The sequence below is a fragment of the Triturus cristatus genome, chromosome 2_1 (assembly GCF_964204655.1).
Source record: "Triturus cristatus chromosome 2_1, aTriCri1.1, whole genome shotgun sequence".
In the NCBI taxonomy this organism is placed as follows: domain Eukaryota; kingdom Metazoa; phylum Chordata; class Amphibia; order Caudata; family Salamandridae; genus Triturus; species Triturus cristatus.
This window is the reverse complement of record NC_140581.1, coordinates 769589685-769610073: the sequence shown is the minus strand read 5'-3', so window position 1 is coordinate 769610073 and position 20389 is coordinate 769589685. Positions and strand designations below refer to the sequence as shown.

The 20389-nt window shown below is 51.4% G+C and overlaps 1 protein-coding gene across 1 annotated transcript in view; it reads right to left on the bottom strand.

Annotated features, from left to right (window-relative positions):
- SLC27A6 (solute carrier family 27 member 6) overlaps nucleotides 1-20389 on the bottom strand; it is a 373836-nt gene that overhangs the window by 191525 nt on the left and 161922 nt on the right. Inside the window, exon 4 of the mRNA XM_085632711.1 lies at nucleotides 2288-2412. Coding sequence (XP_085488837.1) covers nucleotides 2288-2412 — 125 coding nt within the window. The remainder of the gene's footprint in view (nucleotides 1-2287; nucleotides 2413-20389) is intronic.

Sequence of the window (20389 nt, the reverse complement as noted above, 5' to 3'; positions counted from 1 at the left end):
AACGTTTGATGCGATTCAGCTAGACGCATTGTTTGGTTACAATCTGCAGATACAGCAGTGAATGGATCAAGTGGCAAATGGGGCAAATCTATAATTATGTGGAAAACGATGCGGCTGCAGAATCGCATAATTCAAGTGGCCCTGATTATATAGATCTCCGAAGGATAGCAGGTTGAGTTTCACATATGGCTGTAAATAGATCGACCTCGTAAGGATTGCGGCCAATATCTGCCCAATCATGACAGCCTGGGTTTAACAGTACTCTTTGCAATAGGGTCCCAACACACTGAGCTGCCTTTAGAGGGGTGACCTATAGCGCCTTGCCCATCACACGAGGGCACTGTGGGAGGTGCCAAGACTTGAAGGTTCGCCACCGCAGCGCCTCATGAATAAGGCACATCCTCCCGGCCTGGTAGAGTCTGGCGGCTCTTAAATTGCATCAGAAGCTTGTTAGCAAACAATAGAGCACACAAGGGGCCGGGAGGGGCCGCGGGGGGTGGAAATGGCGCTGTAATTGGATAGGGCGGATGCACTGTACTTAAAGGTAGGGGGGAGGATCCGTGTCAAGCACCGGTACTGTGCCATAGCTGAGAGCTCCGCAAGGCTAACTGCAGGGGAAGAAGAGTGCACCTGTGGCACCCCACACACTCACCTCGCACTCCCAGCTGGACCCGTGCGGACCCGGGGGTGCCAGGGCACCGCGCCCACTCTTCAGCGGATCCTTCGTTCTCCACCCGCTGCAGCTGAGGGTGCAGTGCACAGAGGAGCAAAGGACGCATAAGAAGCGGCGTGGTAGGGACGGACCCTTGGACCTCCTTTCTGCAGCTCTGCCAGCACCAAGGACATCCCGGGGTACGGGGGACCCCAACAGTGCGGCTCCAGTGCAGGAGGATGCAGTCTTCCAAGATAAGGCTTAATATTGGAGCTTAGACCGTTCCCGGGGAATCCGGAACTTTGCACCGGGAGTTAAAGTGGTTTGTGCAAGATCACACGGTTGGTGTCAAGTGGAGAAACCAGGATTTAAACGTGTTATGGTTTGTGACCTGAGTTGGAAACGTAAACATCAGAGCACACCTCACCACAAGCTCCAGGTTGCGAGGATAGGGCAGCGAGAGCCATGAACACCGCCGCCTTTCTCCGAGGCGAAGCAGAAATGCCTCGGAGAAACGCAGCGGCGGTTTCGGATTCAGAGGTGGTGTTTTTCTTTTCTCTCCTCTTGCCATTGGCTGGAGGAGAGAAAAACACGCCCAGCGAAAAGTAGCGAAAAAGCACGCCCCCGAATCCGAAAAGGACGGGGCTTGTTTTGCGAGACAAAGACTCTTCTCCAATGGCTGGCCAGCACTTAAGAGGCCAGCCAATGGAGAAGAGGGGCGGGTTCAAGCCCCTCTTCTCCAAAACATTAAATCTCGGAGCGAGACTGCGCAAGCGCAGCCTTCGAGCCAAGACCTAAAAAGGGCGTGGCTAAAAAGTGGAAAGAAGAGCACGGAACACGCCCCCAAATCTGAAAAAGACGGAGCCTATTTGGAGGGACGGCTCTCTCCTCCAATGGCTGGCCTCCGTTTAGGAAGCCAGCCAATGGAGGAGAGCCAAAAAGAGAGGCGGGCTAAATAGCCACTCTAAGCATCATAAGATCTCCGGACTTCCGGTTCTGCCTTCGGCAGACCGGACGGTCCCACGACCTAAAAACTAGAATCACAGAGAATAAGAGAGGCACCATGCATCCCACACAAAACTCAATTAGTGTAAAAATGGACCTGGTAAAGAGACACAGCTATGCAAAGGTAGAGGGCATAGGGGTCTGTGTGGCATACTCTTGGGTACAGCACTGGACATGCAAGGGTTTGCAATAACATGTCTGAGTAGCCGTTCTCAATCCTAAAACTATGTTGGCAACCATAGCAAAAGGGCACAGTTGCAAAGATCTTTCAATTAGCTCCCTAAACAGCAGGACTGTCCACCAAAAGTTTATCTGTTGCCATCATTTAAAAGTGAGTGAGCCTTGTTTCTTCTCAAATGTGCAGTTTGTGTTATTTTAGAAGGAGAAACAGATCCCTAAACCCACAAACAGAGACTACTGGTCGGTGCAGGATGCACACATGCTACTAAATTGAAAACAAATGCTCGTTAAGAAATTCAATCCAAAAATAGTACAGTCATCTAGCTACACTGCACAAGGTATTACTATGAGATACCGCTTGCAGCTCACAATTTGATAGGATATAAAAACATACCCAAACGAAAGTATCACACTTTAGAAGAAAGGCGTCAGTATACTGATTATACCAACCTTGGGCTGCTTACAAAGATAACGGCAGATTTCTCCAATGTACTGAATAACTGTGATATCATACTTTTTACAGTCATCCCAAAACTGGCTTGCTGAGAATTTCTTCTTCAGGACACAAGTTGCTCCTTTAAACAAAACAATGAATATATTTATTAATAAACAGGCTAATTTAAAAACAGAGCGTTGTCAGAGGTACCACCATTTCAACACATTCTTCAAAATTAATGCAACTAAAGTGGAATTAGTAGGAGCCAAACTTCACTGTGCCTATTGATGTTTTATTGCATTACTTTTTCAATCTATATTGAACATGCACTGCATACAAATTCTCACATACACAACTACAATTTGTAAATGCCCCATAGATGTATAAGGGCATTCTTCTAATAATCAATTTCAGTCCACGAAGGCAAAGAGTGGCTTACTTTGGTCTCCTCTATGATTATGCATTTAACTCTGAACACCAAAATGTGCTATAGATATTTACCATATCTTATTAATGATGTGCATCCAACAACTTGCAGTTTGGTTTTTGTAATGCTTTAGATGGCACAGCACAGCACTCCTGTAACTCTATTTTTAGTTACTTTAATAACAGAGATCTGCCTTCCAGGGGGAGGGGACACATCGAGAATGGGACCGGGGTAGAAGAAGGGGGCACACTGACAGGGGGAGGGGGGGGGGGAAGGGACCGGGTGGGAAGGTTGAGCGGAGATGCTGGTATATGTGGGGTATTTCCTGAATGGGCGGGGATTGAGAGTTGATTGTTGTATTGATGTGTTGGAAAACAATAAAAAATGTTTCAACAAAAAAAAACAGAGATCTGCCTTCCAGAATGACTTGACAAAGACATGTTCTTTAATTCCAGCACCAAGTTCCACTGAAAAGGTCACATTTTCAGGCAACATATTGTACTATACATATCCACAAAATGTAAGTATGGCAGACCGTTGGACATCATAGGATCTCCATGGCTAAGATCTGGTCACAATAAGCAACTACAACAACTAAAAGTAGAGAAGCCGAAACAGAAGAAAGGTACATTTTGTGATATACACCGGGAAAAACTATGGTAATTATTAAATTATTAAATTAGAAAGACAATGAACCAAAATGGCCACAGACACAGAAGAGAGCAGTGTCTTAATACTGTAGAGCAAATTAGTGGCTAGTAGGACTGCACATCTGAACAACATGTGCATACATCATTCCTGGCGGAGAGCAAATTTCGAATAAAGGAGATCAAAGCACGAGGACAAAGCAAGATGCTGAGTGAAACCATCAAGGGTTAACACCATTTCTGAATGTTTGCTAATGGACTAGACAGAGTCGAGCTTACTGGCAATTTATGCCGGATGTAATTTTGAACTATTTTCAAAAGGACATATTAATTATAAACTGCAACAATCTAAATACTTTTTGACTCACTGGACTTAATTAAGATCTATTTCAGATTATCCCATTGTCTACTGTATATTATAAGTGTGTCTTTTTACATTTTCAGGATGTTAAGACTATAAAATGCACAATACTTAGCCATCTAAAAAAGGGATTTTCATGAAATGCTTTTGGGTGTAGACTCATAAATGTCAATAATTTGAAAACCCAATGAAGTACACCAAGGGAAAGGAGATAGGTGGAGCTACAGGCCAATCCATCAACCGCTGTCGCTGGGTGCCAGGCACCAAGCTGAACCAAGGTGAAGGCAGCACTGGGGGAAGGGGAGCATGTGGCCAGAGACCCTGGACGGCGCCATTTTGAACAAACCCAGAGGCTTGACAAGAAGGAGGGAGCAGGAGCAGGGAAGTGATGTGTCGCTGTTTGATAGGCCAAACAGAGACTTCCTGTCAGCCCCCTACTCAACTTTTAAAAAGTGCTTGCACAGGAAGAGAAGGTCTCTCTGGGGTGTGGTCTAAGGAGGTGCTGGAGCCTGGCAATGGGCATTTGGAATGGGAGACCCCCTGACTGCCCCCCAGGGCCCTAACGGCGCCAGAAGAAGAGCCCAAGACTGGTGCGCAGAAGCAGGGGCCTATGCGCAGGGAGAAGAGAGGCCCAGGAGGAGAATCAGGCGAAAGGCTGGCGCAGGGAGCCAGTGAAGAGCACTCCCTGCAGAATAGTCCCCCTCACAGGCCCCGAGAGCCAAGGAGAGTGTTTCCAGTGGCTGGGGCTGGCCGAGAGGAGCGAGAGGACACGAAAAGGACGCAAATCGGACTCTGGGGTGCCGAGATATGCCCCCAGAAGGTAGGCGACCTTTGACCCCGCCTGGGACCGATGATGAAGCGCATGGGGCTCCGTCGCCGGTCACCATCATGCCCCCGGGGTGGGTCAAGTCCCGGGGGCTGCCCCACCGAAGCTGGATAAGGGGGGAGCGCCGTCACGCCCCCCCCCCCTCCGTGAAGAGGTCCAGGGGTCCAGGACCCCATCCCCGGGCCCGAAGCAAAGTCGGGGAGCGCGACTGAAAATTGAAGGAGTGGGTGACAGGAGCCCACCCTGACCCCCCAGCGAGCCCGTAAAGACAGGGAGCGCAGGCGCGCTTCCCGCGAAGAGGGTGGCGGGGGCCCGGGACCCCATCCCCTGAAGTCATGGAGGGGGCCTGGGACCCCATCCCCAGGCCCCGAAGATGGAGGGAGGTGGGGGAGTGCCGTCGGACTCCCCCGCCGGACCGGCGGGAGCCTCCGTGTCTGCCCGGCCGCGCCGGCAGACCAGAAGACTGTGCCGGCTCCCGCGGCCGCACACGGAGGTGTGGGCCTCACGGGGGGGGCAGCGGGGGCAGCCGGGGGTGGGCTCCCTGTGCTGCCCTCCTTCAAGAATGGCCTGCTGGGGTCCCGTGTGGGACCGGGACCCCTCCAACCCCCGCAACCGAGTAGGAGTGGCACGGGGCACGGGCCCCCAAAAATGAAGCAGATCGGTCGGGGTGGGCTCCCCGAGCCGTACCCTCATCTGGGGGTCCGGGTGGGACCGTGCCCCCCACCGAGGCCCAGGAGGTGACGCAGAGTGCCATAAAGATGATCGCGGCTCTCCCCGGCACAGTGGGAGAGCCGCTGCTTCCATATGCGAGCCTACACATACTGCCTTGCAGGCCAGGACCGGCCTGCAGGGTCAAACCAGCGTGTTCTTTGCCTGTGGTGGCCCCAGAAGGACGGGGTCACCACCACATGAATGTGAAGGTGCTGGGGGAGCTGCTGGAGAGGCGTAGTCTCCCCCCTGCATGAAGAGAAAAGTCCCACCCTAAGTGTCTTGGGGATCTGAAAGAATAACCCCTCAAGGGCTCAGTCAACATTTAACTACTTCTGGGCTGGAATTTTTGTTCTACAGCTGAGGTTGAATTGAAAAGTGCATCATGGAATGAATGGCTGAGTTGGGGATGTCTGGAGAAGGGCATCCCCTGGAGGTGAAGAGGTGTATTTGCACCAGAAATGCATTTACTAATGGTTATTTCTTTTAGAGGGACTAAAGTTCATGTTTTTAAAGTGAAGTACATGTGAGGTGATGTCATAAGCAAAGTGGGGTTATGTTGCCAGACATTCCTCCTAGGATGTCTGGCTGTATATGCGTAATCCTATGATTTTATCTGTGATGCCTTTAGGGGCTGCAATTGCAATACATTCTAGTGATCCACAAATGTGATGAGTACTGTCATTCTAAAGTGTTGCTTAAACATGTATCCTTGCTGCGGCGCTTAGGTGAAGAACCCAGACTGCTACCCTTAAGATATAGAGGTGCATACTTTATGGTCAGTAGGACATGCTCAGTCAGGGTTATATGTCACCAAGGCAGGGTTACCGATTTTAAATGCCTGTCGAGCTATTGGGGGAGGGGGGGGGGCAAGATAATGTGCATACATGGGAGTGGTGGTACTAGACTCCACCCCGGATGATATGCAATGTCACAAAGTAATTCCAACAGCTTATGTACATTTGTAAATTGGTGCATAGTATTGAGTAGTGTGTGTGTTTAATAAATGTACTCTTACTTTTATAAAGCAAAGTACAGACTGGACAATCAATTATTGAGTGTTATTTTTGTGCACCTGCAATTGGCGATTACTAGCCCACACCACCTCCCTTGAGTAAGCCCTAGACTGCTCTGCAACGCTACCCTCAGAGTCAGGTGCTACAATTGGGTGTTTGGTTCCCCAGTGAAGGACAAATGTAGTCATGATATTTGTGCAGGCCTCACAGATGCTGCCTCGTTTTCCAACAGTTACACACTGCATTTCACACTTACATATAGGGATACCTGTGCACACTAGATCACACGTACACAGGGGCACAGCTGCAGTGCCGAGAGGCGCTTGCACCCGGGGCCGTCCTCGAACATCCTCCTCTGGACCCCGGGATGCATCTGCTCTGTCCCCTGTTGCCCCTGCTGCTCTGGGCATGCTTGGCATGGCCAGCACCGTGCACCTCCGCCGCGCCAACGACCGCAGCACCGGGCACTACACCTACACCATGCCTAGCCCGCACGAAGCCAGCTGCCCTGACCCGGGCCAGGCCGGACCGCCGGGCAGGAGCTGCAGCGGGAGCAGAGCACACAGCGGGCTGAGTTGGGGGCCCTAAGCACCCGCTTGGCGCTCATGGAGAGGCTGCTGGAGCGGCTGCAGCTGCCCCGGCCCCACCAGAGCTGCAGCAGGAGCTGGAGGCCCTGAGAAGGAAGAGGCCAAGGCTGAAGCTCAGGCCGCAAGAGCCGAAGCTTCCTACCAGGACCTGCTGACGGACACGGCCAAGCTGGAAGAGGAGACGAGGCGGCTGGAGCGAGAGATGGCGAGCCGTGGACAGCGCCTAGAGAGCAGAAGCTGGGAGGTGGCACTGCTCAGAAACAGCCAGTGCCCCCCCCAGCCGGGAGACCCCTGTCCGTGATGGCCAATCAGGGGGCAGACAAGGCGAGTGCTAGGCTAACTCTGCCCCTCATGCAGAAGTGCGCACGCATCACCGACACAGGATGACAAGAGGGAAAGAAATGTCTGGATATTTGTGTTTTAAAAAGATGAACACAGAGGCGTAGTTATCAATACCTCAGCAGGTGCAGTGGCACCGGAGCAGAGGGCCTTGCGCCCCAATTATAGCTCTTCACTTCCAAACCTAGAGCTGGGGGTTCATTTCCCTTGATCGCATTAAGCCCCGTGGCACCCTTGCTACCCAATGGATGAAAGGCGCAGATGTGAAGATGTGCACTTTAGTGCAAGCATGGATACAGGGTGACAGAAAGAACAGACGTGTCAGGAGGTGCCCTGTGCTCAGTGAGGGTGTACATTGCAGTAGTAGGAATATGCATGTGGTCAGATGTCCTTAGTCTAAGAGAGATGGCAGTGTGAATGTGTAGCAATACTTCTCAAGAAGCTCTTTACCCCATGCTGTGTTAGAGTGCATTAACATGTATAGCCAGATTTCAGGATTTCCTGCAGGCCACGCATAGATACTGTGCAACAGAAAGAACATGCTTGTCTGCGGATGAAAGGAAATGAATGGCAGAAGGGCAAAGCATTGCAACAAAAAATACTTAAATGTAGGAAGCGAGTGGAAGCTGGAGACGACAGTAGGCATCGGTGTGTTCAGCCACAGGAATTCTACATCGTGGTGCTTCTTTGTGTTGCAGAATGTAATAAAGTTTACTGCCCTGCAAAGGAAGTGCGGCGGTGGCATTGTGCTGCGCTCTTTGAACCCCAAAAAACTACTCTGTCATGCTAACTTTGACCAAAAACCATTTGCTGTCTCTTCACTTGCAAACCAGCTTCCTCTCTGCACTCAAAATGACTCAAGTCTCTGCGTCGGCTCAACATCCTGTGATCCTGCGCTAAATCACTTAATCTCCCTGTGCCTACCCCAAAACAAATATCCAGCTCCGCACTGCTCTTTATTTATTTCCGTTTATCGCACATTTACGCAGCACTAAGTGGGGAGAGGTTGTGGCCTTAGGGTTAGAGCTGCCTACTTTGGAGCTGGGGAACCAGTCGAGCCTCGGCGTCGGCTCGGCTCAGCTTTCTGTGATTGTGTGCGAATTTCTAAATCTCACTGTACCTAACAACTAATGGATGTGTCCTTGTGTAGCATAACTGGTGCTCATGTAAAGCGCTCCAATACCTTCAGGTCGAGTTTGCGCTATATTAATCAGCAAAAAAAAAAAAAACTCGGCAGGAAGGGACTGAAGTGCTTTGCATGAGCACCACTTACATTACACAGGGGCAGGTAGCAACCAGTGCATCTGCAGCCATCTTTACTAACTCCCCACCCTTTCCGTAGTTGCGGCTTTCAATTAACCAATGCTTTTGACACCACTCCCCCACCCCATGTCCCCCACGTGACCCACCACGTCCTGCTCCCTGCCTCCTTTCCCATTGCTTGGCCATGTAAAGCATACCTAAAAACGTATAAGGTCCTAAAAACGTATATGGTCCCAAAAGCGAGACCAATTGGCTATGCCAATGCTTGTTAATGCTTGAAAGTAATCTGTGTTTGCCTGTAGACTATCCGTTTTCAACATCAAAATGTTGTAATGTAGAACCCCAGTATGAACGTTGTTTTAGCGGGATTCGACCGGAGTCAGTTGGCTGGTGACGGGGGTAAGACGTCATTAACTGGTGATTCTTAAATAAAGGTTTCAGCTGGACTGCTTGCTGTGGTGGTGTCACTACAACATTTTGGCCAAAATCGCCAGTTCCCCGACGAGACACTGGTACCAGCTGATGGCGATGCTAAGAAACAGCAGTTATGAGGGGCACGAGCAGCTGCTCCATGTATGGCGCAGGACGGCATTGCTCTGTGTTTTGGAAATCTATGTGTCACCCTAGCGAAGCGTGTGTAGGCGTCGGCCACTGTGAGTGTTAAAAGTTGGCATAAAGCAGCAGGGTTGCGATCATTGAAGAGACCTGACATAAAGCGATTGCGTGCACACATAGTGCCAATATCGGCAACTGTAGTCACTTATCATGCAGCACAATACATCAATAAACCACACGACACCTTGGTTAGTGGAGAAACTTGCTGCAGGTTTATTTGCATAACCAATATTCCAACATGGTGGGTTAGCTTACGGGCGATCCCAGGGCAGGCCAACCCTTATGCCGCCTGCCCATCTGATTTCCCACGTATGGCGCAGATGCTCCCCGCCCCCCGCCAGTCGGGCCTGGCACCACAGCCCGGGAGGCCTGGCGACCAAGGGGGGGTGGAGGGTCCGCGGTGCGCGCCGCCACCCAGCAGCCACAGCAGTGCGGGGAGCACGACGCCCCAGTGCTCACTGGAGTAGTGGCGTGCGATCGCTCACCGGGCAGGAGGGGGGGGCGGGCCGTGGGGCGTTGCAAAGCGCGTCTCGGCCGGAGGGTAAGGGCGCCAGAGCATTTAGCAAAATTCAATTGCCTGTGCAGGCGTGGCAACAATGGGTACCGTGCATCATTACACTTGCGGGACACGACCGCGGATTCGCTCCTTGGCCTGCGTAAAAGTTACAGCCCTGAACTGAGCACGTGCGCAGCTAGACGCCCCACCCCCACTAGACTGCCGGCAGTACCCGGAGGATCGCAGCCGTGTCGCCGAGGGAAGCGCTGCACCGGTGCATGGCAAGGTAAATGTTGATTACAAATGCAGCTACCCCACTCGACATGACGCTCGCGATGCCGGCGCACATCCCACCTGAAGCCCAGGAGCCGGAGCCTGCGGTTGACTAACTAGGGCGCGAACCCCACGGGAGGAAGCGCTGGCCGCTGGGGCTGTGGGTGGGCCCATGCGCCGAGGGGCGATAAGGGAGCAAGGAGCCTGGGACCCCCGACGGGAGCAGCAATCCTCTACACGCCGTCCGCATCGTGCCCGCCCGACCTGGCCTTACCCACACAGCCCGTGGTATGGAGGTCAGTGCGCGTTAGCCGGGATCGGGCGGGACAAATAATGCGACGCCCAGTGTGCTGCCCTCACCGCAGATGAGCCAGACTAAGCTCGCTAAGCAAACATGGCGCCGCCCCCGCTCCTTCTCCCCGGCCGCAGCCTGCCACCCCCCGGCAGCCATCCAGCCGAAGCTGGGCCGCCCAACCATGCTCCAATATGGATAAATGCATGGCAAGAGGAGGGGGAGCATCTGCGCCCATCTACTTATTTTGTTAATTATGCCATCTTCTTCTATTGTGATTTCACCCCCATTTTTAGTGCAGCAAGGTCAACCATCTATTCAGTGGGATAGACCTTTTTGACAATTATATTGTGGCGCTAGAATTTACTACAGAAAGGAAGAAAGCCATTGGTAAGGAGGCACATCATATTTTTAACTACTTACCTCAGATGTTAGGTAGTAACAACCGAACTATCAAGGATGTGCACAAGGAGGGAAAGCTGCGATGGGAGAGAAGATTCGCTAAAGGGAAAACATAGTAATGTCTCATTATAAGTTTTACACTAGACTGCAAAAAACAGACAAATCAATTGATGACTTTGTCTTAGGCCTAGTGAGTGTCAATTAAGTGTAAGTTTGGTCAAATGACTAATGAGATGATCAGGGACCAATTGATTGTTCAGGGCCACTGTAAACACAAGCATTTGCAATGCAAATAGGTCTCGCATTTGTGAGTTAGAGCTATTGATGTTGTAAATGGCAATTTCTTTTTTACCTACACGTTTTATTTTTGGAGTGAATGTATGTAGTGTGCAAAATCCCTTCGAAAGGTCCTGCACTTCGTAATAAATATATTGAAAAAGACGCAATGTGGATTGTGTCAACAATTGCTTGGTACGTACCTCATGGGTGAAGTGTCGCCACACATGCACACTGTGGTGCTTTATTAATAATGCGAAATGCATTAATAAAAGTAGTGCTTACAGACTAAACAACGCAATCGGGATCGGAGCATGTGAATCTGAATCCTGGCTACTCTTTCATTTTCTGGACTATTTGAATCACTATCCTGCGTCTTTGTTATCACCAAAACACTGGGAGGCAATGAAGTTTGCCAACGGGGCGGGGGCAGGGGGGCTTCGGGGGTACATGAAAATGTATTAATTGCCTAGTTGTCAAAGGTCGCCCTGTGCTATTAGTTATAAGAGTGCAGATTTCATTAAGATATTAAGAGTACTTTACTCGCATCTATGAGGAAATCGACATTCACTAAACAAAATGCCAGAATGCGTGTCAGTACTGGTTGCTTAGTTTCATTGCATTAATTTTTGTATTTACTCTTTTACACAACATCCAAAGTAGGTTACCTAACCCCAAAGCCCTGAGTTGTTAAATGACCAATAGAAGGGAGTTTTTTTACAGTTGAACAAATGTGTCCAAATGTAGTTTTGGTAGTGCCGTGGAATGATCAGCCAATGAGGTACTCGATGAGCAGTTATTTAACTACACGTTCAAAACATACAGTATTGTGGCTGTTGTTTGTTTGTACCCAACCACCTCTTTGAATGTGTTTATTAACACAGAGGTTCATCTACCAGACAGTGATCACAGAGGGGCGACTAAAGCACAGAACAAAATGTATTCATTTATCCTGAGTGTGGAGGCACCCAGAGGGCTTAGGTGCCCGCCCGGAGAGGCTAGGGATCCTAGCACATCTACAGACTCTGCCGTGCTCCTCTGCACCAGCAGGGCACAGCTCAGAATCTGCCGCTTCTGCTAAGAATAGGTGAGGGGATGAGGTTGGGGCATGCGGGAGTTGCCGGCAGATTTCCAGGTTATTTAAAGTGATGATTTTGACGTGAGGCAATGGAGACTGACTTTGCCTGTTTGTCTGCACCAGTCTATTTTTCTACCATCTACCGGGCTCACTGTCATGTATCTATTCATCTCTCTTTGTTAGAGGTGCGCAAGCCTATATAATAATTAGCAGGTAGAGCCAGCCGGAGAAGAGCCAAGCGTATACGAGCCAGTGGGCGAGACGTGAAAATGATCGGCATGTTAATCATACAGTAAACAGGATGTAAATGTGCGATAAGGTCTCTTCAGAATTCACAAAAGTGCATTTCTTTAGTGCATCACCTCAGTACACAAGATTATAGCACTGAATTGATAGGAAGTTATTAAAAGTGCTTGTTTTAAGCATGAGTTTAAACACTGCCGCTCCTCCTGCCCAACAACAATGCCATTTGTGAACTAAGAGGAGTCAGTTGCCATGCATACCCCGAATGTTGCCTAGTCTTATTATATTTACAGTAACATTAAAATCTAGTTCATTAAACAAGAGAAGTTTTTGTACAGCACGCATCTTGAACACGCATATTTCAAGGTGGCAATAATAAAGATGAAAACGGAAGTGCCGGCAGGCAAGAAAACACAAACAAGAGTGTGGGGGGGGAGGGGCAGGGGAGGTTGAAAAGCCACAGACTGAGGGAGGGGGCGATGGGGTGGGGAGACAGGGAAGAAAATAGTGTTAAGAGTAAAGTGGCCAATAGCCATGAAGGATACAAATTAAGAATGAGGAGGGACTAACAAGCCTCAAACCAATTGGAAGGCTGCATTCAAGACAAAAGCCAATGGGCAGAGAGTGGGAGGAGCTTCCACAAAGCTTCCACACCACAGTATATACTGCATGCTTTGCAAAGCGATGGCAGCGCATGCGCCCTGCAGCGTTAGACGAGGCCTAAAAGAAAATAGTGCTAGGAGTAAAGGGGCCAATAATCGTGGAAGGATACAAATGATGAATGAGGAGGGACTAACAAGCCTCAAACCAATTGGAAGGCAGCATTTAAGACAAAAGCCAATGGGCAGAGAGTGGGTGGAGCTTCCACGAAGCTTTCACACTACAGTATATACTGCATGCCTCGCAAAGCGATGGCAGCGCATTCGCGCTGCAACGCTAGGAGAGACCTAAAAATGCAGGAGCACCTGTAGGCAGCAATTAATTCATCCTTGAATGATGCCATCGTGATTACCAAGGTAGTTGAGGAGAGATGCATTAAAAAGTTGGGCTAGAAGGAGTTGAAGAATGTGAGGTAGCATCAGTTGGCAAAAAAGAAGGTGCGACTAAAGGATCAATCAGCAAGTTTTCGGCTAGAACTCAGAGAGGGGGCACATTGTAAGGCTGTTCACTGTGTGGGTGTGCATACCATACCAGAGATTCAAAATGGTATTCTGTGTCTAACAAGGAGTGCAGAAGGTGTGGGCATCTGGGCCATTATGCTCAGTTGTGCAAAGATTCTACTAAATCACGTGTGGTGGTCACCAAGAAGATGGGAAGATGGAAACAGGATCAAGTATTGATGGTTTGGCATAAGGTTGAGGAAGGAAACAGGAAAGTCAGGCCATAAGCTTGGCTTGGGATTCGGGGCAAACAAGTGGAACTCATGCTGGACTCCGGCTCATTGTACACGATCATACTGAAGACAATGTGGAAGAATGAGTGGCTGCACGTGTCTCTTTTGCATAAAGACATAAATCCCAGGGGTTATCAGGGACAGCATATCGATGTTTTGGGTTATTTTTCTTCTCTCATTGTATTCAAATCACAACAGGTCAAAGGGAAAATCTATGTGGCAGGGAATGGACCACCTGTTTTGGGGTGGGGGTATGAATATGATTTGTATATTGTAATTAAGCCCCATGCTCCAGGTCAAGTGTTATCAGTCACTGATGTTACCAGTGAAGAGGTGTTGGGTGAAATGAAGTATGTGCTCAATGAAAAGTTTGATGAAATAAAGGGTTATGTTTATAAGATTGTTTTGGAGAAAGGTACTTTTCCTGTAAAACACAAATTGAGGAGGGTGCCAGTTGTAGCGATAAGGGAGGTTAAAAAACTTTTAGATTACAAGCTTAGATTCTGTGTGGATCCTCTCAGCTTACCCCAGAATGTGTTGACAGACACATTCCTACTCCCTAATATAAATGAGTTGTTGTTATTGCTCAAGAGTGTTAAGTACTTTTCTAAGCTTGACATGAAAAGTGTTTACCACCAGATCAGGTTACATGAGGATTCATGGAACCGGACGGCGTTTGTCACCATGGAGGGAACCTTTAGATTTACAAGGATGACGTTTGGGTTATCCTCTGCTGTGAGTGTTTTCCAGAGGGTCATGTCTGAGGTGTTCATGGGGCTAAATAATGTTAAATGTTTTGAAGATGATACCTTGGTTTTTGGTGGGTCCACCTATGAGAAAAACAACACCTTGAGGGAGGTATGTGTTGGGTAGGCTCAGGGAGGATGGTCCCACTTTGAGGAGGGACAAATGTAGGTTCCTGGTGGAAAACATTGAATACGTTGCCCATGCCATATGAAAGTTGGAAGAAGCATGTGCTATAAAGAATAATATGGGAAATAATACGCAAGGGCGAAACATCAAACCAGATTCTTTTCAAAAGAGGCCTTTAACCAACAGGTACAGCAGTGGTAATGCATTTAGGAGTAATGGAAACGTTGGAGGTCAGAGTGTGTGTTTCAGATGTGGGAGTAAAACGCACATAGCGTCGTTCACAGGTTGTTCTGCTATTAATAGAGAATGCAGGAAGTGTGGAAGGTTTGGTAATTTCAGTAATGTCTGCAGAGAAAATAGAAGGAATAATTCAATGACATCTGTTTCTAGATCAATATCAACAGTCGGTGGGAATGAAGTGATTCACAGTGATGTTGAAAGTGGAGAAGCTTTAGTCAATTCAGAATTTGAAAGAGGATTTGTGGTATCCATTGTCAGTAGAAGCGTAAGTGAGGGGAAAGAAATTTATTTGGAATCTCCTAAATGTACAGTGGAAGTTTTGGGCATAGAATTACAACTCATGGCAGACTCAGGGTCACCATGGACGATAATTTCTAAAGAATATTTTGAAGAGAAATTGAATGTAGTGTGTAAAGGGAAGAAATTACATGCTAGTGATGTGATTGCAGAAAGCTTTGATGGAACAAGAATTGATATGGAAGGTTTTTTTAGTGTCACTTTGTGGTCCAAAGGAAGGTGTGCTGAAATAAAATTGTACACTGCTGTTAAAGGAGTAAATGTGCTGGGATGGCGTGATCAATGGAAGCTTGGGATTATGCTAGACCCACGAGCTTCAGATCCGGTCATTTTAGGAGATTATTGTACAAAAGGAAAAGTGGCTATTTTAGATATCAATGACAAAGTGAAGAACTTAGTTAACAAATACAGGAATGAGGAGGAGCCTAGCGCGCAACCAAGATGGCCGCGTAGGTGCGAGGCTCCCGAGGACCTCCGTGACCTCCTACATAAATCCTGAAAATATCCTGTCCTAGATGAGGGGACTGTGTTGGTGAGCCCGAGCTGAGGTGTCACCCGTTTTCCGCTTCCAAATTGGACCTCGGACACCGGCGGGAGCACCGATTGAGGTTTGCGGCCTTCTCCACGCCGGCTCCCCGGATTGGAGTTACGGGGCGATCCGGAGACAAAGTGATCAACAGCGGCGGGCAGGGCTGGGCGGCTCGCGTACCCCGCACTTTCACTTTCGCTTTTGCACCCTCCTTGCTGTGTAGGCGAGGTTGGGTTGCGGGGCGGTGTGTGGTGGTGTGGCCTCGTTGGGGTGCCCTGCTGGCCCGCCGGCTGTGACCCGTCCTGCGGACCTGTGGCTGCCCCCCCCCGGAGCCCGTGAACTGGTTTGTCGGCCCTTTCCGAGGTGATTGGCACGATTTGGGGACTGAAACCATGTCCTCAAAACAAGATGGCGACCGGGCAAAGGTGAAATCGACCCGCCGTGGCGCAGCCCATCAGTCCAACAGCATGGACCGTTACACCCTCCAGAAGGGATCTCCCGAGGTGCCGCGTAGGTCTCCTGAGGACCCGACTGATGCTCCTGCGCTGCCCGCGGATCTGACCCTGCGAGATGTCATGGGCGCTATCGCCGAGATGAAGGCCTCGGTGGACCAGCGCTTTGACACACTGGCGCAAAAGATTGACTCGGTCCACGTGGATGTTGGCCTGGTGAGGGCTGATTTATCCAAGACCAATGACCGGGTCGATTCTTTGGCCCACACCACCTCGGGCCTTACAGCGGACGTGGCGGCCCTCCAAAAGGAGGTGCGCCGGCTTGGCCAGGCGAGCGCCCTGATGGATCGTCGACTGGAGGATTCCGAGGGTCGGGCCCGGAGGAACAATGTCCGCATTGTCGGGGTGCCGGAGGGACGTGAGGAGGCGGCGGCGGACCTGTTTGTGGAGGACCTGATTCTCACCCATCTCCAGCCCCGGGGGCTGAGTAAATTCTTTGCGGTGGAACGTGCCCACAGGGTTCCCGGAGGAAGACCTAAGGCCGGAGCCCCTCCGAGGCCTATCATTGCCCGGATTTTCAACTTTCGGGACAGAGACGCTATCCTTCAGACTTCTAGGCAACAAGGACCGGTCAGACTTGACAATATGGACGTAAACTTCTATCCTGATTTCACCCCAGCGGTCCAGAAGCAGAGACTGAGCTTTCTCGGAGTCAAACGTCGTCTACGGGACTTGAACCTCAAGTATGCGATGCTTTTTCCAGCTAAGTTGCGGGTGGAGGTGGATGGCCGCACGCACTTTTTTGATCGTCCAGAGGGAGCCGGGGACTGGTTGGACTCCTTGCCCGGGGATCGGGGCCGGGGGGGTGGGGGGGCGTGGTTGGAGGGGAGGGCTCGCCGGATCAGGACTGAGGGATTAATAGTAGGCCTCGCTCTGGACAACATTGTCGTCATTTTTGACTGTTTGTTAAGTCTCCCTCCTGTGGAGGTGGTACGGGGTTTCTTGGGGGCTCTCCCTCCTCCTCTGGGGGACTAGTTAGTTTAATCATTCATGGGGCGACAGGCACACTGCACTTTGGGGGGGCTGTTCGGGCTCATGCAGGGGTGCAGGGAGGGGGGAGTTCTGTTGGGATGGGTGGGTTGGGGTGGGGTGTTGTTCGTTTTTACTGCAAGGCAAACCCTTTATTGTATTGGTGTTTTTAAGGTGCTCTCCGGGGGACGAAGGATGGCTTCTGTATGTCATGGGGGGTAGGGACCTGACTTTATTGTCCTGGAACGTTAACGGACTGGGGGATAGGATTAAGCGAGGTGTGGTCCTGCAGTATTTGAAACGACTTTCACCAGATGTGGTCTTTCTGCAGGAGACACACCTTATTGGTAATTCCTTTTGTGCCATGAATCGACGTGGCTATCGCTTGGTGGCCCACTCGGGCTTCACGTCGGGCTCACGGGGGGTGGGCATCATGGTGAAGAACTCGCTCCCGTTGGAAATAGACGAGGTGCGCCATGATGAGAGGGGACGCTACACTGTCTTAGTGGGGAGATTGGAGGGTAAAGTAGTTGTCTTTTTATCGGTGTATGTCCCACCGGGGTTACAGTCTACGACTTTTGCAGACTTAGGGCGCCTCCTCCTTGACCTTCCGAGGGGGCTTCTGGTGGTTGGGGGGGGACTTCAATGCGGTGGTTTCTGGGACCGTGGATCGTCACCCCCCTAGGGACCTCCCCCGGGCGCAGGCGTGGCTGTCCGGCTTCTTAGATACACTGGGATTGGTGGACTGCTGGCGCTTAAAACATCCCACGCAGCTGCAGTACACTTTCCACTCGGGTGCCCATGGTAGCCTCTCACGGCTTGATTATGTCCTTGTCCCTGCGGCCTATGTTGGGAGGGTAGGAGAGGTGCGCCATTTGGCGCGGGGTATTTCAGATCACTCCCCGCTCCTCTTGCACGTTGATGTCTTCCCGAGGGGGGAGGGCAGGGTAGCTCCAATCAATGCCTGGTATCTGCGCGACCCCACTATTCGCGCTGATTTGATTAAATCCTTGCAGCGGTATTTCGATGAGAATGTGGGGTCTGTCCCTTCGGCTATCTCCCTGTGGGAAGCCTTCAAAACAGTTCTTAGAGGGGAGGCCCTCTCCTTTATTTCCCATGCCCGGAGGCGCGAGCAGGAGGAGGTGACCCGGGTGGAGGCCGAAATTGCTGAATTGGAGGGTGGTCTAGAGGGTGGGGTGACGGACGCTGCACTACATGTCCTACAACTTAAGCAGGCGGCCTACAGGGCCCTCGTCACGGAGGCGGCCAGGGGCCTCTATAGAGAGCAACAGGGGCGACTGTATGATGTGGGTGATAAGGCTGGTAAACTGCTTGCATGGTTGGATAAAAAGGAGAGAGCGAGTCGTGTGGTCCCGCTGATTGAGAGGATGGATGGTGTGCGTGTCACCGAGCCAGAAGACATTGTCTCTTGTTTCGCGGATTATTTCCGCGAGGTGTATTCCCCGGTTTCTCCCTGCTCGGAGGAGGACTCCCATGCCCTGCTTAGGGATATCGCGCTGCCTTCCCTTTCGGTGGAGGACAGGGTGTCGTTAGATGCCGCTCCTACCTCCGACGAAATTGCCCTCGCCATACGCTCGGTCGCATCCGGCAAGGCCATGGGCCCGAACAGCATCCCTATTGAGTTGTATAAGCTGCGACCGGATGTACTGGCACCCCACCTCCGTGCGATGTTCCTGGCGGCCCACTCGCTGGGCTCCCTCCCGCCGGACCAACGTCTGGCTACAATCGTGGTGATCCATAAGGAAGGAAGACCTCGAGACCGGGTTACATCCTACCGGCCTATCTCGCTCTTGAATGCGGAGCCCAAAATCCTCGCCAAGGTGCTAGCCAACCGGCTGGTCGGCGTGGTGGGCGATTTGGTCCACCAAGACCAGTCCGGCTTTATTCCCCATCGCAACACGGCCCTTAATCTGCGGCGCTTGCACGGGGTGCTCGCGCGTGTCCCGTTTGTGCGGGAGCCGGCCATATTGGCGTCCTTAGACGCCACCATGGCGTTTGACACGCTCGAGTGGCCGTACATCTGGGCTATGCTGGCGAAGTTTGGATTTGGCCCGGGGTTCATCAGCTGGGTCAAATTGTTGTATTCGGGCCCATTGGCACAGGTGGTGGTGAATGGAAGAGTATCGGTCCCATTCGAGCTGGGACGGGGCACGCGACAGGGCTGTCCCTTGTCGCCGCTCCTGTTCGCGCTGGCCTTGGAACCCCTGGCGGAGTGGCTGCGGTGGCACCCTTCCATCCGTGGTCTCCGTTGGACCCCCGAGTATGAGGACCGCGTGTCCCTATACGCTGACGATATCCTATTGTACCTAGCCTCCCCGCGTAAATCACTGATTGTCCTGGTTGATGTTTTGCGCTCATTCGGCCGCAACTCAGGCCTTGTCATCAACTGGGCTAAATCATGTGTGTATGTGCTTTCCGGGGAGGCTCCCGTCCTCCCGCGGGGCTGTCCGATCCAGATTGCCTCGCAGGGGTTTCGGTACCTGGGGGTTTACATTACTCTGGACCCGGAGGCCCGCTACGAGCGGAATTTGCTTCCCCCCCTCCAGCGCTTGAAGGAGGACGTCGCGCGCTGGCGGCGCCTGCCGCTTTCGCCGCTCGGCCGGGCGGCATTGTTTAAGATGATGTCGTTGCCACGCTTCCTGTACGCTCTCCAGAATACTATGGATTTAGTCCCGGCGCGCTACTTCCGTGAGGTGGAGAGTCTACAGCGCCGCCTGTTCTGGGACGGGAGGCCGCGTATTGCCCTGGCGAAGTTGACGCTCCCATGGTACGACGGGGGGATTGCCCTCCCGGATATTAAACGGTATTACTGGGCCTCCCAGCTAGCTGCAATTAATCATGGCCTTTACGGGCCCGCCTTAAACCCGGCATTTGAAAAGGACAAGATGCTCCTGCCTGGTGGCGACTATAATCGAGCGCTCTACTCTGGCGCGCCCGGACCCCGCCTGACGGGACCTACGCGTGTCATGGTACGAGTATGGCACGCGGCTAACGCAGCTATGGGGTGGAAGGACCGTTTGACCCGGGCATCACCGTTGTACGCGTCTGAGAGATTGGGCTCCCTGTGGACCTCGAAGGGCTTCGAGAAGTGGGACACGATCGGCATCAGTAAAGTGGGGGACCTCTGGACGAGGGGGGGATTTAAAACATTCGAGACGCTGCAGACGGAGTTTCAGCTGCAGGGCAGTGAATACTTTCGGTACTTGCAGGTCCGTCACGCGCTGGGCTCAGTCTTCCCAGACGTCGCCTCCATCCCGGAGTCTTCCCCCCTGGAGGATAGAGTGCTGGATGGCCATGTTCCGGACAGCACCATCTCCCTCATTTACAAAAAATTGATTAATGATCGCTCGGGCTTGCTGACTGGCCTCCGCGAGGCTTGGGTTGCCGACGGGCTGGAGTTGGACGACGAAGACTGGATTTCCGCGGTGGCCTC